Source organism: Dendropsophus ebraccatus, chromosome 1 (genome assembly GCF_027789765.1).
Source record: "Dendropsophus ebraccatus isolate aDenEbr1 chromosome 1, aDenEbr1.pat, whole genome shotgun sequence".
Taxonomy (NCBI): domain Eukaryota; kingdom Metazoa; phylum Chordata; class Amphibia; order Anura; family Hylidae; genus Dendropsophus; species Dendropsophus ebraccatus.
In genome coordinates this window covers 5,381,401-5,398,805 of record NC_091454.1, presented here as the reverse complement: position 1 = coordinate 5,398,805, position 17,405 = coordinate 5,381,401, and the positions used below count along the sequence as shown (strand labels likewise).

The 17,405-nt window shown below is 48.4% G+C and overlaps 1 protein-coding gene across 2 annotated transcripts; it reads left to right on the top strand.

Moving 5' to 3' along the window:
* Window positions 1–3,940: 3,940 nt before the first annotated feature.
* BORCS5 (BLOC-1 related complex subunit 5) lies at window positions 3,941–15,171 on the top strand. Of its 2 annotated transcripts, none has more exons than XM_069951425.1 (5): window positions 3,941–4,044; window positions 4,665–4,751; window positions 4,883–5,026; window positions 14,460–14,617; window positions 14,700–15,171. In XM_069951425.1, the coding sequence occupies exons 2-5, from the start codon at window positions 4,694–4,696 to the stop codon at window positions 14,928–14,930; spliced, it is 591 nt and encodes a 196-aa protein (XP_069807526.1). In that variant the 5' UTR covers window positions 3,941–4,044; window positions 4,665–4,693; the 3' UTR covers window positions 14,931–15,171. The 2 variants fall into 2 exon arrangements, with proteins under 2 accessions (XP_069807526.1, XP_069807535.1); XM_069951434.1 differs by having other exon boundaries at window positions 3,967–3,985.
* Window positions 15,172–17,405: the final 2,234 nt, after the last annotated feature.

Sequence of the window (17,405 nt, the reverse complement as noted above, 5' to 3'; positions counted from 1 at the left end):
TACATTTCCTCAGTCAGACTCTAACAGCAGATCTTTAGGTAATTTTTTACATCTGATGCTTCCAGTTGTGGTTGGCGTGCCCATGTAGAGAAAAATTAGGTACAAGAAGCTGGGTCACCCACACACTCATCTCAGAGAACTGACAGTCATCAAATTGGCCAAGATCCACTTCAAAGACAGAATGTACGTCCAGATGGACAACATGACAGCAGTCCAAAAGAAGGTAGAAGCTCCCAGCTCCGTAAAAACTTGAATCTTTATTACGAATGCATCTTAAAATAACAAACAAATAAAAGCATAGCAGCGCCGATGCGTTGCGAGGTGTAACCTCTTAATCATGGTTTAGGAGGCCATGATTAAGAGGTTACACCTCGCAATGCGTCGGCGCTGCTATGCTTTTATTTGTTTGTTATTTTAAGATGCATTTGTAATAAAGATTCAAGTTTTTACGGAGCTGGGAGCTTCTACCTTCTTCTGGATTTTGAACGGGTAACGGTCCGCCATATCACTCTACGTGCTCCTAACCTGGAGAGAGTTCAGAGCACATGCATCACCCTGAAGGGGTGAGCTGATTCCATATTTCTTTTGTCTACAACATGGCAGCAGTGTTCTACATCAATAAGCAAGTGGGGAACAAAAGCGGTCCTCTATTGTGAGGTGCAGAAGGAGAGAAAACAACAGTGAGGTGAGCAGGGAGGTGATGCAACTGTTACTTCATTACGCTTACTTGTCGCAGGTACACGCACAATCTAGTCCACTTACAGTTCTCTATAATGGCTGATGGCCTGGGATGGGTTACTGTGCTTGTGTGGAGAGGGGTTTGTAGTCCCCTGCAACAAAGAGCGTCACTAACCAGCAGGACCTGAGCCTTTCCCAACTTCAGGGAGCCTTCTGATAGGTATCTAGACTAAGTTGGAAGCCAACCGAGAATGGTCACTAGAAATACCCAAGGATACTACGCCAATCCTTACCCTCAAATGAAGAAAGTGACTGTACACAGGCCAAGTTACCTCTGCTACCAATGAATATGCTCCACCTTCTTCAGCTGTCTTTCTTCTTCTCTTTAGGCCTCCCCTCTCCCATAGTCCTTCCGGCTGTGTTCCCCTCTCCCGTAACCCTTCCAGCTGTGCTCCCCTTTCCCGTAACCCTTCCGGCTGTGCTCCCCTCTCCCGTAACCATTTCCGGCTGTGCTCCTGTAACCCTTCTGGCTGTGCTCCCCTCTTCTGTAACCCTTCCGGCTGTGCTCCTGTAACCCTTCTGGCTGTGCTCCCTCTCCTGTAACCCTTCTGGCTGTGCTCCCCTCTCTCTTAACCCCTCCTGCTGTCCTCCCCTCTCCCATAGCCCTTCTGGCTGTGCTACCCTCTCCTGTAACCCTTCTGGCTAAGCTCCTGTAACCCTCCGGCTGTGCTCCCCTCTCCTGTAACCCTTCCGGCTGTGCTCCGCTCTCCCGTAACCCTTCCGGCTGTGCTCCTGTAACCCTTTCAGCTGTACTCCCCTCTCCTGTAACCCTTCCGGCTGTGCTCCCCTCTCCTGTAACCCTTCCGGCTGTGCTCCCCTCTGCCATAACCCTTCCGGCTGTGCTCCCCTCTGCCATAACCCTTCCAGCTGTGCTCCCCTCTGCCATAACCCTTCTGGCTGTGCTCTCCTCCCCGTAACCCTTCCGGCTGTGCTCCCCTCTGCCATAACCCTTCTGGCTGTGCTCCCCTCCCCGTAACCCTTCTGGCTGTGCTCCCCTCTGCCATAACCCTTCCGGCTGTGCTCCCCTCTGCCATAACCCTTCCAGCTGTGCTCCCCTCTGCCATAACGCTTCTGGCTGTGCTCCCCTCCCCGTAACCCTTCCGGCTGTGCTCCCCTCTGCCATAACCCTTCTGGCTGTGCTCCCCTCCCCGTAACCCTTCTGGCTGTGCTCCCCTCTGCCATAACCCTTCTGGCTGTGCTCCCCTCCCCGTAACCCTTCTGGCTGTGCTCCCCTCCCCGTAACCCTTCCGGCTGTGCTCCCCTCTGCCATAACCCTTCTGGCTGTGCTCCCCTCCCCGTAACCCTTCTGGCTGTGCTCCCCTCCCCGTAACCCTTCCGGCTGTGCTCCCCTCTGCCATAACCCTTCTGGCTGTGCTCCCCTCCCCGTAACCCTTCTGGCTGTGCTCCCCTCCCCGTAACCCTTCCGGCTGTGCTCCCCTCTGCCATAACCCTTCTGGCTTTGCTTTCCTCCTCGTAACCCTTCCGGCTCTGCTCCCCTCTGCCATAACCCTTCTGGCTGTGCTCCCCTCCCCGTAACCCTTCTGGCTGTGCTCCCCTCCCCGTAACCCTTCCGGCTGTGCTCCCCTCCCCGTAACCCTTCCGGCTGTGCTCCCCTCTGCCATAACCCTTCTGGCTGTGCTCCCCTCCCCGTAACCCTTCCGGCTGTGCTCCCTTCTCCTGTAACCCTTCCGGCTGTGCTCCCCTTTCCCCTAACCCTTCCGGCTGTGCTCCCCTCTCCTGTAACCCTTCCGGCTGTGCTCATTTTTCCCGTTACCCCTATGGCTGTGCTCCTCTCTCCCATCACCCCTTTGGCTGTGCTCCTCTCTCCCGTAACCCTTCCGACTGTCCTCCCCTCCCCGTAACCCTTCCAGCTGCGCTCCTCTCTCCCGTCACCCCTTTGGCTGTGCTCCCCTCTCCCGTAGCCCTTCCAGTTGTCCTCCCCTCCCCGTAACCCTTCCAGCTGCGCTCCTCTCTCCCGTCACCCCTTTGGCCGTGTTCCCCTCACCCGTAGCCCTTCTGGCTGTGCTCCTCTCTCCCGTCACCCATTTGGCTGTGCTCCTCGATCCCGTCACCCCTTTGGCTGTGCTCCCCTCTCCCATAGCCCTTCCGGCTGTGCTCCCCTCTCCGGTGAGCTTTACTATATGCACCCCCCCACTTTCACACCATGCTTGAAGAATGAGGGTGCTGGAGAAGATTAGATCGAACCACCAAAACAGCAGAACAGATCAGGATAAGCAGATTGCTGAGCTAAAGAAGCGATTAGCTTCATTTGTACTGTAAATTCAATTGTCTCTAATTATACAGGTAGAACATCCTTATAGTGTTATTATAGGGATGAAGTATTATTGTGTTATAATAGAGGTATAGTACCATTATAGTGTAGTTATAGGGTGCAGTATTATAATGTACAGCATTATTATACTGTTATAGAGGTAGAGCACCATTATATTGTACTTTTAGGGATGCAGTATTATAGTGCATCATATGTAAAAACAATGGTCGTATTTCATAACAATGGCTGTAGTTGTGCAAACAACGGCCGTTATTTAATAAATAACGGCCGTTGTTTGCACAACTACAGCCGTTGTTATGAAATACGGCAGTTGTTTTTACATAGTGTGAACCTGACCTTATAGTGTTATTATATTATAGGGGTACAGTATTCTAGTGTTATTACAGGGTACAGTATCACTACACTGTAGTTATAGGGGTACTGTATTCTAGTGTTTTCATAGGGTACAGCACCATTACACTGTAGTTATAGGGGAACAGTATTATTGGGGTACAGTATTTTAGTATTATAGGGTACAGCACCATTATACTGTAGTTATAGCAGTTACAGTTCCTTATTATAGGGTACAGCACCATTATACTGTAGTTATAGCAGTTACAGTACTATATTATAGGGTACAGCACCATTATACTGTAGTTATAGCAGTTACAGTACTATATTATAGGGTACAGCACCATTACACTGTAGTTATAGGGGTGCAGTATTATTAGGGTACAGCACCATTATACTGTAGTTATAGGGGTGCAGTATTATTGGGGTACAGTACTATATTATAATATACAGCACCATCACTCCTGTCACAGACACATACACGTCACCACCTCGGTCGCCCTCCTCTATATCCAGAGCTCAGAGGGTTGAGCATGAGTGGGCGGGGCTGACCCCGGAAGCAGAACTTGTTCACTGAGAACCCGGAAGACGGAAGTGCGGGCGGTTACCGGGGCAACCAGAGCAGTGAGTGCGGGACGTGCGCCCGATGTCGGGGAGCAGAGGAGACGGGTGACCCCGATATTGTGAGTGTGAGGGAGGTTATAGCGGGCTGTCCGCCATCACCAGCACGTAATAACCTTATAATGATGAGTCCTAGATATAACGCTATACCTCTCATCCACACCCAGCGGTTATTGTCTGCGGAATCTGTGACTAAATCAGATCCCATAGTAATGTCCCCTCCGGTACTGATGTTACCGTATATCCGTATACATGTTATATAGAGGAACAGACGCCCGTAACACAAACAGGAGGAACATTATTTCCAATGGAGAAAGATGTAACATAAGGTTTTAATTAGAAGGTAAAAGGTGGCGAATTGGCTCTTAAAGGGCCGGTACCGCATTTGTTCTTAAAGGGCCGGTACCGCATTTGTTCTTAAAGGGCCATTACTGAATCTGCATTTAAAAGGCCGCTGGCTGATTCACTCTTAAAGGGCCAGCGCTGAATTCAGGTCTTGTGCACCAGCCCGGCGCCCCCCAATGTGACGATACCCCTTCTCTGCGAGGCGCCTCCATTAGAATCACCAGGTCCACGTCCCCAACGTGTGCTGTACGGATGGGACATTCTCCTTAAAGGGGCGCTCTTTTCTAGCACTTGTATTTTCACATCTAGTTACTTTCCTTCCTGTCCACCGGTTCAGGTAATCTAGGTGCAGCCTGAGGTGGCGCTATGGGGGCGGAGCAGAGCTCGGAGCAGGACGTCAGGCATGGAGATGTCAGCTCTTCTGGTGAGTCACATGGCACTGCTAATACCATCAGCTCTCTGTAAGGGACAGGGACACTATTGTCTGAAAACCATCAACAATCAGGTGACAGGTCTCAGTGTCTGGAGTCATAGGTCTCATTTCTCTGCCTACAGCTAACCCCTCCCCGGCCAAACAGAGAGCCAAAATGGACGACATTGTGGTGGTGGCATCTGGCACACAGACCCACCGCAATGTAACCAAAGACCCTGAAGTCATCAAGCTGCAGGAGATCCCCACGTTCCAGCCCCTCCTAAAAGGTTAGTGTGTCCTCTATAACATAAGCTGTGTACATGTGATGTCACTGGTATGATGTCATCTCTTCACAGTGATGACTGACAGCAGAGCAGCCCTCTATGCTGCCCCTCTAATAGTCAGTGAGCCTGGTGCCTCCTCGCTGTCTGGTATAGGAGATGGTTGCTGTGTAGATATCTCCTGTGTGATGTGTATACGGCTGTAGCCACTGACCCATTACCAGGGGGCGGCGTCTGCCCATTGTACACTGTCAGTACTGATGGCTACAGTCAACTTAGTTAAAGGAGTATCCATGTCCTCAGGATCGGTGAACAGCGCCAGAGAGACAGCATTCAGTCACTAGGTTTATTCTGCCTTAAATGAGGGCAGCATAAACTAGTGACAGAAATGCTGAACAGATCGGTGTATTACTGACATCATTCTGTTCAGTCGTTCTAATATGCAGGAGAATAGGATTTTTGCTACACCCCTCCCCCAGCTGCTGATTGACAGTTGACTGCCTATACACAGCATGGATAGATAACTGCTAATCAGCAGCAGGTGGGCGGAGTTCTGTTTCTCATGAATATCCAGGACTACTGGGCTCATGCACATAATGGAGGGGACTACTCATTGTCCATATTATTCAGGAGGAGATCTCTGGATCAGCTGCACAGAGCAATGTAAGTGATACATCATTCTGTTAAGCTTCTCTGTCAGTCTCTTTAAAGGGTTATTCTCACCTCCTTCAGCACATCCTCATCCTGCTCTGGAGTCACCCACAAGAAGCTGTCTTCTCTTCTTACTAATCCCATCTTCTGCCCCTGACTTCTTGCTACCACTCAGTGCCCCATCCCAAACATCTTTCCCACTGGGAATGACCTGAGCAGCCGTGTCTCCATCAGCAACCACCCCTCTATCTAGGTCAGCAAGAACATTATAACCTATTATGTGTCTGCTCCCCTACCCCATAATCTCCCTGGACCCACGGCTGCCCACACGGCCCTTCTCCTCTGAGGACGTGGTGGTCGGTCACATGGCTGCTTAGCAATACCTGACTGGGATCACATCACATTGGAGTGTACAGACTAAGGACTGCAGCCTAAAGATGTGACCACGTAAACCAGATATCTGCATGTAAACTGGATAGCACCCCAAGTCCCAAAGTGTACAGCAGCCAAACATATATTACACTGCTCCAAACAGACGACATGTAATGACAAGTGAGAACGAGTACTTACCAGATCACCAACTCCTCCTGCCGCTTATCCCTCCATGCTCTCACCAGAGTGATCTCTCCAGAGCTGGTGCCTCCTTATACACAGGTGCAGCTACAATGTGGCTAATGAAGGAGAGCGGCCTCTTCTCTGATGCTAAACTAATCCGCACCTGGTGAGGAACTTCAAACTGCACTTATGCAATTATTGAAGCCAAAGCCAGGAACAGATTATAAATGGAGAACAGGTCATAAAGGAAAGATTCTTCACCAATTGCAACCAAAAATCTGTACATGTGAACAAAACTATACAGACAATAAAGCAACCAAACACACCGCACCCTGCCAGATCCTCCTATAAAGACTATACAGCAACCAAACACCCGCACCCTGCCAGATCCTCCTATACAGACAATACAGCAACCATACACACCGCACCCTGCCAGATCCTCCTGTACAGACAATACAGCAACCATACACACCGCACCCTGCCAGATCCTTCTATACAGACAATACAGCAACCAAACACCCCGCACCCTGCCTGATCCTCCTATACAGACAATACAGCAACCAGACACACTGCACCCTGCCAGATCATTACCTATACAGACATTACAGCAACCATATACCCCGCACCCTGCCAGATCATTACCTATACAGACAATACAGCAACCAGACACACCGCACCCTGCCAGATCCTCCTATACAGACAATACAGCAACCAGACACACCGCACCCTGCCAGATCATTACCTATACAGACAATACAGCAACCAAACACACCGCACCCTGCCAGATCCTCCTATACAGACTATACAGCAACCAAACACACCGCCAGATCCTCCTATACAGACAATACAGCAACCAAACACCCCGCACCCTGCCAGATCCTCCTATACAGAAAATACAGCAACCAAACACACCGCACCCTGTCAGATCCTCCTATACAGACAATACAGCAACCATACACACCGCACCCTGCCAGATCATTACCTATACAGACAATACAGCAACCAAACACCCCGAACCCTGCCAGATCCTCCTATACAGACAATACAGCAACCAGACACACCGCACCCTGCCAGATCATTACCTATACAGACATTACAGCAACCATACACCCCGCACCCTGCCAGATCATTACCTATACAGACAATACAGCAACCAGACACACCGCACCCTGCCAGATCCTCCTATACAGACAATACAGCAACCAGACACACCGCACCCTGCCAGATCCTCCTATACAGACAATACAGCAACCATACACCCAGCACCCTGCCAGATCATTACCTATACAGACAATACAGCAACCAAACACACCGCACCCTGCCAGATCCTCCTATATAGACTATACAGCAACCAAACACCCCGCACCCTGCCAGATCCTCCTATACAGACAATACAGCAACCATACACCCCGCCAGATCATTACCTATACAGACAATACAGCAACCAAACACACTGCACCCTGCCAGATCATTACCTATGCAGACAATACAGCAACCAAACACACCGCACCCTCCCAGATCCTCCTATACAGCAACCAAACACACCGCCAGATCCTCCTATACAGACAGTACAGCAACCATACAGACCGCACCCTGCCAGATCCTCCTATACAGACAATACAGCAACCATACACACCGTACCCTGCCATATCCTCCTATACAGACAATACAGCAACCAAACACCCCGCACCCTGCCAGATCCTCCTATACAGAAAATACAGCAACCAAACACACCACACCCTGTCAGATCCTCCTATACAGACAATACAGCAACCATACACACCGCACCCTGCCAGATCCTCCTATACAGACAACACAGCAACCATACACACCGCACCCTGCCAGATCCTCCTATACAGACAATAAAGCAACCATACACACCGCACCCTGCCAGATCATTACCTATACAGATAATACAGCAACCAAACACACCGCACCCTGCCAGATCCTCCTATACAGACAATACAGCAACCATGCACACCGCACCCTGCCAGATCATTACCTATACAGATAATACAGCAACCAAACACACCGCACCCTGCCAGATCATCCTATATAGACTATACAGCAACCAAACACCCTGCCAGATCATCCTATATAGACACACTGCTGCCTCCCGTGTTATAGTGCGGGGGCAGTGTGATCGGCGCGTGTAAAAGTGTCTGCGATCGGCCAAGAAGCAGGAAACCGCCCCCTTGTCAGCTGATCGCTTCTTTCAAACGACCAATAAATCATTGTCTACCGCCTGCACATCTCCCTGTATTAATAGGATGTGCGGCCGATAGCGATGCAGTCATACAGGATGAGCCCGGCTGCTGGATTGGTTGTGCCATATACAGGTCTCTTGCTGACCGGCGGCCGGTTTACCCCGTATTTGGCTTCTACAGCTCACATGTAACTGCTGGACCCTCAGCAATAGCCCAAGACCCCCACCCATCTGATACCCATTACCTTTTCTAAAGGCCAATGGTGAATGGTGACCTGTAGGTTTCTTGTGTAATTATAATTTCCCTTACGTCCCATTGGCATCACAACATATGGGGTAAATTCGCCCCTGCGAGCCCCTGGGACGAAGGAATATTTAATGAAAAAATAACAATTAAATTTTAATCCCCTCCTCCATGAGGTATAAATAGGCTCCCCCTCCCCCTAGACCTCAGTCTTTTTTTACTTTGTTGCTGTTAGCCCTAGGGGACTTTGTCCCTCCTCCATTTTTATGCTTTGTTTACCTGTTGCATTCAGGTTTTCTCTCCAGGTAATGATTGCTGGGATGCCGCTGGAGCCGGTGTCCAGGTAGTATCCTGATATTTGCTTCTGCAGGTCTTAGCGTTTAGGTTTTACCCGAGCCGCTGGCTTTTCTTCCAGTCGCGTTCGACTGTGGAACGCATCGGCGCTGCGTGCGTCTCAGCACTGCGGTGTCGGCGTGATGTCACTTCCGGGGGCCGGCAGCGGCGCGAGCTCTCTGCACGCCGGATTAGCTGTGTGTCCAAGGCAGAAGGTAAGCTGTTGCTACCTCTAGGTCTGGCTGTCTTCTTCTGGAAGGATTTTCTATGGCTCATTTGGGTCTAATAGAAATCATCTGAGAGCAAAGTGCTTGCTGCCACCTAGTGTCTCTTTCCGGTATCACTCTAACCAGGCTAGTGGTTTATATGTATTATAATCCATTGATTATTTGCAGATGTCTGAAATGGAGACCAGCCCTGCTGCTGGCAAAAGACCTTCTAAGGAAGCACTTCATGTGCCGAGTGTGAGATTCCTCTACCTGACGGCTATGGATACCGTAGGAGGATAATTTTTTCCAGATAAGATTCATCCTTTCTTTCATAAAAATATTTATGAATGCCTATGTGTTTCAGTACGCTGTCCTTCATGCAGACCTAAACCTATGAGGAGCCTGATGTTCAGGATGTAGTAGTATGGGTCAAGGACTATGTGCACAAGACTTTAGCGGCTAATGAGAATGGCCGCCCGTGTCCTAAGATAAAGACCAAACAGAGTATTTCTCTCTCTACTCCCAGCCTTGAGTATATTACTTTATGGCTGTAGGATTATGGTCATTTTCAGTTTTACTGTGATTGATGAAGTTAAGTCATCATCATCTTCTTCTGAAACCTCTTCTACTTCTGAAGATGAGAAAGAATTATTCAAGGGGTATTTCACAGCTGATAGAATTCACAAGCTCTGCTAAGCTGTGCAAGCTGAAATACACCCTGAGGAAATAGAAGAGGATAAGGATTTGTTCTCCTCAAAAAAGCCTAGGGCTTTTTCTGTGGGAAAGACTTCATTGTCTATGTTACAGGCAAAATGGAAGGAACCGGAAAAGGCTCCGGGTTTGAGCAAGAGGTTTAAGACCTTATATGTTCTCAAGGAAGAACAATGTAAGGACTGGATTGAGCCTCCAAAGGTGGACCCGGCCATAGCCAAACTGTCGAAATGTACTGTGCTGCCTGCAGAGGACGGATCCAATCTTAAGGATCCGATGGATAGAAGGGTGGAGGTAGCCCTCAAGAGATCATATACAGCAGCGGCAGCCCAAGGGGCAGTCTCCATATCTTCTTCTTTTGAGGTTTCTAGAAGCCTAAGAAGATGGCTGGCCAAGGTCCAGGAAAATTTGGAAGGTAGAGCTAGCAGGGACAAGGTCCTTCGCTCCTTAAAAAAGGTCATTATGGCCATTGACTTCCTCTGCAATACTGCATCTCAGGGAACCAGGTTAGCGTAAAAAAATTAGTACACTCTCGACCGCTGCCGAATGGCGCTATGGTTAAAACCATGGGTTGGAGATGCTAACTCCAAAATTCAGCTCTGTAATATGGAGTTCCAGCCAGGTAGGCTGTTTGGCTCTGAGGTGGATAAATTAATGGAGGAATTGTCTGACAAGGAGGGGAAGTCCCTACCATTGTCCTATAAGAGCGGTGATTCCTTTCGCAGAGCAAAATCTCCTTAGCGAGGCAAAGGGAGATATCAGTACAGAGGTCGAGGAAGAAACTATTCCAGAAGAAATTCTGGGAAGCAGCAGAATAAGGACACCGACAAGAAACCAGACTTCTGACGCCAGAAGCAGTCCAGTGGGGGATGTCTGAGTTTGTTTCTCCCTGCCTGGGAAGAATTAAGTAAAGATCACTGGGTGTTAAATATTATTCAAAATGGTTGTCCTTCATTTATCATCTCTTCCTCCTCCAAGATTTCTTCTGTCAAGAAATCTTAAGACAGAAAAACACTTAGTTCTAGAGACAGAAATTCTTCACCTCCTTTTCCAGTGAGGCTCTAAAGGATGTTCCTCTATCCGAGATCGGTCAGGGAGTTTACTCCCCAGTGTTTCTAGTGCTGAAGCCATCCGGAAAGTGGAGGCTTATTATAGATTTGCGATATCTCAACAGGTGCATCGTAAAGAAGACGTTCCACATGGAGAACATAAGATCGGTAGAATCTATCCTCCAGGAGGGAGATTTTTATGGTCACCATAGATCTACCGGATGCATATCTTCATGTACTGATTCTGAAGGCTCACAGGAGACTTTTAAGAATCACCATCAAAATCCAGGGGAAGGTAAGACACTTACAATTCAAAGTCCTTCCATCCGGAATACCTCCGCTCCCTTTGTTTTCACAAAGGTAGTGTCACCATGATGGTTCCCTTCCGTTTAGAGGGGATAAAGTTATCCCTTACCTGGATGATTGGTTGATTATGACTCAGACTCAGGATCTTCTGAGAGTTCAGTTGATCTATGTCCAAGACATACTTCAACAATTAGGTTGGCTCATCAACATAGAGAAATCAGACTTAATTCCTAATTCCTCCTCGTCAGGTATCCATAAGAACATAAATGCGCTTTCTAGGGCTCCTTGCCTCAGCTGCGGACGAGGTGCCATGGGCGTTATGGCACATGAGATTTCTTCAGAAAGAAGCACTAACAGTATGGAACCGAGGACTGAAGGACTTGGATGCAATGCATGTTCTATCGACTCAAACAAGACATTCTCTAATGTGGTGGAGACAAGTCAAACATGGAGTTTTAATTTCACAACCACACTGGGTAACCATCACAACAGATGCTTCAGGAACAGGTTGGGGAGCTCATCTGACAGTCATCACGACTGCAGGATCTTGGAGTCAACAGGATCCGCTCTGCCCTCCAATGTGAGGGAGCTCAGAGCGATTTACCCAGCTCTTCTTCATTTTTCTCCTCTTATTTTACAGAGAGCAGTCAGAATCCAGATGAACGACATGGCCTGCGTGGCGTACCTAAACAGGGAGGTACCAGATCCCCTTCTCTCCTCAGGGAAGTAGAGAAGATTTTCTGTTTGGCAGAAACCAGAATAACTGGACTCTCTGAGATTCATATCAGGGGTGTCTACAATACATTGGCGGATTGACTGAGTCGAGGCCTGACATTACCGGGGGAATGGTCTCTCTCAAGGAGAGTGTTCATTCAGTTAACCCAGAGGTGGGGGACTCCTCAGAGAGACCTCATGGCATCAGCAAGCAATGCCAAACTGAGGAATTTCTGTTCCCTTTACAGGGCAGACAATCCCACGGTAGTGGACTCAATGACAATACCATGGACATACCAGCTGGCGTATATCTTTCCTCCCATAGCCATGATTCCCAGAGTTTCAAGAAGATCAGTCTAGATCAGTCGTCAGTAATAATAATAACTCCCTTCTGGCCGAAGGGGTCATGGTTCACCCTGCCCATAAATATGAGCAGAGGGGAATTTTGGAGGTTACCTCTGCATCCGGATCTAATATACCAGGGTCAACATCTGTGCAGGAATCTTTCCAGCCTCAGCTTGGAGACTGAGAGGACCGTATTAGACTCTAGTTTTTCTGAGAAGGTATAGTATACCCTTTCTCATGCTCGTAGTAGCACTACAGCTAAATCTTATGCACGTATTTGGAAGATTTTTCAAGATTGGTGTGCAAGCAGGAGTATTGATGGACTTAAACCTTCTACTCCACAGTGATTGGAGTTTTTACAGGAAGGCTTCTATAAAGGATTAAAACCTAGTTCCATCAAGGTGCAGATAGCATCCCTCTCTGCACACCTAAACTCACGTTTTCTTCAGATCTTGGAGGTAAAGAATTTTGTTAAGGCTAGACTAGGCCTAACCTGGTAAAGCAGGTAGACCCATGGGACTTATCCTTTGTGTTGAGACGCCTGTGTCTTCCTCCCTTTGAGCCTTGGGAGGAAGTAGACTTTTACTAGCCATTACTTCTGCTAAGAGAGTTGGAGATCTTCAAGCCCTTGGCTCCGCACCTCCATACGTGATTTTTTTCCCAAGACAAGGTTTTCCTTAGGTTCCTTCCAGGATTCCTGCCTATGGTGGCTTCATTTGCCAACATCAACCAGCCTATAGTATTGCCTGTATTTTCTCCCACTGGATCATCTAAAGAAGACTTGGATCTTTCTTTATTGGACATATCCAGAGCTATCAAGATCTATCTACATAGAGTAGGTGATTTTCGTAAAGACGAGAATTTCTTTATCCCTTTCGCAGGAAAGAACAAGGGGAGAAAGGCTTCAAAACCTTCAATATCCAGATGGATCTGTGACTCCATTGCCTTATGTTACTCCTCTGCTGATCTGGATCCACATGAATTTACCAGGGCTCACTCTACTAGAGCTGTGGCCTCCACTTGGGCAGAACGTGCCGCTGTGCCACTTGAGGACATATGCCAGGCAGCTACCTGGTCGTCTTTGACTACCTTTGTGAGATATTTCAGGCTGGATACCTCTTTCTTGTCAAGAACAACCTTTGCAAGATCTGTTCTTAATGCGGACGTAATAAATAACCCGCCCATTGAGGATAATGCTTGCTAATTCCCCATATGTTGTGATGCCAATGGGACGTAAGGGAAGCTAAAATTATTATGTTAATTTGTTTTCCCTGAGACCCATTGGCATCCCAAGACTCCCTCCCTGTGTTTTATGTTTCTTTATAATTAGACTGAGGTCTAGGGGGAGGTGGAGCCTATTTATACCTCATGGAGGAGGGGATTAAAATTTAATTGTTTTTTCATTAAATATTCCTTCGTCCCAGGGGCTCGCAGGGGCGAATTTACCCCATATGTTGTGATGCCAATGGGTCTCAGGGAAAACAAATTAACATAATAATTTTAGCATCTGCCTGTGGGCAGCAGAGCTCTCCAGTAAATTTTCCACTACAGTACTTACTTAGGTTGTCACTCAGCTTTCCCACGGTCCTGAATGGTCAGTGGGGGGTTCACCCCGGTATAACCAGGTGGGTTTATTCTTCAGGAGTCTGGGAAAGCTGAGTGACTGGAGCTGTAACAGGAGCCATGTTGTTATCTCTCAGCTTTCCTAGAGCCTGGGTGTACCTCGGCTCACTCCTCCAATGTGAATGATGTCATTGTGTTGCATGGAGACAGGAATGGGGGAGGGGAGGGGTCTCTAGTGTTTGGATGACATCAGCAGATAAGAATGGAGTGAGGTCACAGCTGGCAGCCGCTTCCACCTCCGACCTCCGCAGCTCTACAGTCCTATACAGGTCCTATAAGACACCAGCTCCTTGTCTATACCTGCATTCTGCTGTTACAGGGCCAGAGACCCCCGAGCTTATAACAGGGTCCGGAGCGTAATAAGAGGAGATACTGGGAACAGTCATACATGGAAGGCGCAGAGGCGGACTGTATACCAATATCAGAGACTAATAGATTGTATATGTTGTAGTGGTGTCCAGTCTGCGCTCACTTCTCCTCTCTGCTGTTCCAGGCCTCCTCAGCGGTCAGACCTCTCCCACCAATGTCCGTCTGGAGCGGCTGGACTCCCCCCAGGTCCTCCAGCTGTGTGTCCGCTATCAGGACCACCTACATCAGTGCGCAGAGGCCGTGGCCTTTGACCAGAATGCCCTGGTGAAGCGCATTAAGGAGGTAGGTGGTGGGTTGTGTGCAGCCCCCAGGCCCCGTCCAGCAGCGGTGAGCTCCCTCTACCTGTCACCTCCTGTCATTACAGATGGACTCCTCAGTGGACACTCTCTACAGCCACATGCAGGAGCGGCAAAAGCGATTCGCCAAGTACGCGGAGCAGATCCAGAAAGTGAACGAGATGTCAGCCATCTTGAGACGCATTCAGATGGGCATCGACCAGACGGTGCCCCTGATGGAGAAGCTGAACGCCATGCTGCCCGAGAACGAGAGGCTGGAGCCCTTCTGTATGAGTCCGGATAGAGAGCACAGGCACTGACTGCTCCTGTGTGACCTCCGATATACTGCCTGCACCATGTGACTCTCATGGCTATAGATAGCATAGACCTGTGCCACTGGGTACAACTACCCCCATCATCCTCCCTCTGGGATTCCCCGAGGCTAAACATGTATAGTGGAGATTATTGGAAATCTGCAGAGCAACGCATTGTGTGACCCGGAGACTGCATTGTAACCAGAGATCACCCCCTCACATCATCAATACAATATTTATTCTGTAACTGCTGTGTCCTGCTATCTGCTCCGGGCCACCAGGGGGCAGCATTATAGCAGCTCATATACATAACATTATACAGCAGGGGTACAGCCATGCCGGTGATAGAGATGATACAGCTATGGTATATGTCTGGGATATCTGCTGTTATGGGGGACCTGAGGACTGGAGTTGGGGTGCACCAGGAACACAACCTGACCTCTCACAGCTGAGGGTTTGTCACCGTAATATCAAAGTCTTAAAACAAGTCTTATCTGTTCTTAAGGTTTGTTACAATGTATCAGTGCAGAGTCCGGTATCAGATTGTGTAAACACAAGAAAGCTTTAACAAATCCTCAGCTGTGAGAAAGAAGCCGTCAGTCTTCACAGATGTCACTTAAAGGGGCACTCCAGTGTCATGTATTTTCTTTCAGATCAACTGGTGTCAGAAAGTTATACAGACTTGTAATTTACTTCTATTTAAAAATCTCTAGTCTTCCAGTACTTATCAGCTGCTGTATGTCCTGCAGGAAGTGGTGTATTCTCTCCAGTCTGACACAGTGCTCTCTGCTGCCACCTCTGTCCATGTCAGGAACTGTCCAGAGCAGGAGAGGTTTTCTATGGGGATTTGCTGCTGCTCTGGACCGTTCCTGCCATGGACAGAGGTGGCAGCAGAGAGCAGTGTGTCAGACTGGAGAGAATACACCACTTCCTGCAGGACATACAGCAGCTGATAAGTATGTTTGCTGTCAGTGAGCGATACCAGCGGGACATGTCATGGAATCAGTCAGTCCACGAGATGTTAGAAATAACCTCACGACTCCGGGAAATTCACTTGAATTTTTTAATGTTCGGTTCAAAGTCTCAGAACTAAGGCTCAAAATCCCACATTTAAAACCCAGAAGTGATGCGCGCCCTGCGGAGGACGCCTCGCTGATTTGTGACATTTGCAGTTTTATGGGCTGAACAAGAAAAGAGATTTTATATTAGACTCCCTGAAGATTTCTGAGAAGAAAGAAGACAATGAAGACGAGGCGTGTGATTGGTAGAAGGCACTGTGTGATTCTGACTGACTGATGCACCCGGGGGTTGGGGGAGGGCATCAGCCTTACCCTCAAGTTTAATAGAGGGGGTGATGGCAATCTGATGGGCATCAATGTACAGAAAATGTACTGCATTTACATCCAGAGATGCACTCACTATTCTACTGTTACAGCACTTCTTATCCTCCAGAGCTGCACTCACTATTCAGCTGTTACATGTCTTATCCTTCAGAGCTGCGCTCACTATTCTGCTGTTACATCATGTCTCATCCTCCAGAGCTGCGCTCACTATTCTGCTGTTACATCACGTCTCATCCTCCAGAGCTACGCTCACTATTCTGCTGTTACATCATGTCTCATCCTCCAGAGCTGCACTCACTATTCTGCTGTTACATCACATCTCATCCTCCAGAGCTACGCTCACTATTCTGCTGTTACATCATGTCTCATCCTCCAGAGCTGCACTCACTATTCTGCTGTTACATCACATCTCATCCTCCAGAGCTACGCTCACTATTCTGCTGTTACATCCTGTCTCATCCTCGAGCTGCACTCACTATTCAGCTGTTACATGTCTCATCCTCCAGAGCTGCACTCACTATTCTGCTGTAAGGCTACGTTCACACAGAGCAAAAGGAGCGGATTACGCAAGGAAATATTTCCGCCTGAAATCAACTGACGCTGAATTCCGAGCAGAATAGAAGCAGAATGTAAGCAGAATCCCTGCGTATTCCGCTAGGAAAGTGTTCAGCTCGTAATCAGCTCTTGACAAATTCAGCGCGGAATACTCAAGGAATCCGCGCTGAATCCGCATGCATTCAGTGCTGAAATTCAGCGAGTATTTGGTGAGTAAACTAGACTATACCAGAACATATACTAGAATCCTCCTCCCCCCCCCTTTTCCCCATTTCCGCGCTGATTCAGCGAGTAATTTCCGCTTGTATTACGCTTGTATTCCGCGCTGAAACAGAAAATCAGAGCCCCATTGGTTTGTATAGGCTTCCGCTAGCGGAAGAATGAACATGTTCATTCTTCTGGCGGAAAGCGGATTAGTTCAGTGCGGAAATTCCACCATGTGAACTGCAGAGCAGAATTTCCATTCAACACAATGGAAATTAGCTCTGCACCTATTTTAACGGCTGAAATTTCAGCGCTGATTCAGCGCAGAAATTCAGCTGCTTTTGCTCAGTGGGAATGAGCCCTTACATCATGTCTCATC

Coding starts and splice junctions, on each gene's coding strand:
- BORCS5 (XM_069951425.1), top strand. CDS start 4,694: ATGGGGGCGGAGCAGAGCTCGGAGCAGGACGTCAGGCATGGAGATGTC. Junction 5,027..14,459: donor GTTCCAGCCCCTCCTAAAAG/GTTAGTGTGTCC, acceptor CTGCTGTTCCAG/GCCTCCTCAGCGGTCAGACC. Junction 14,618..14,699: donor TGGTGAAGCGCATTAAGGAG/GTAGGTGGTGGG, acceptor CTGTCATTACAG/ATGGACTCCTCAGTGGACAC.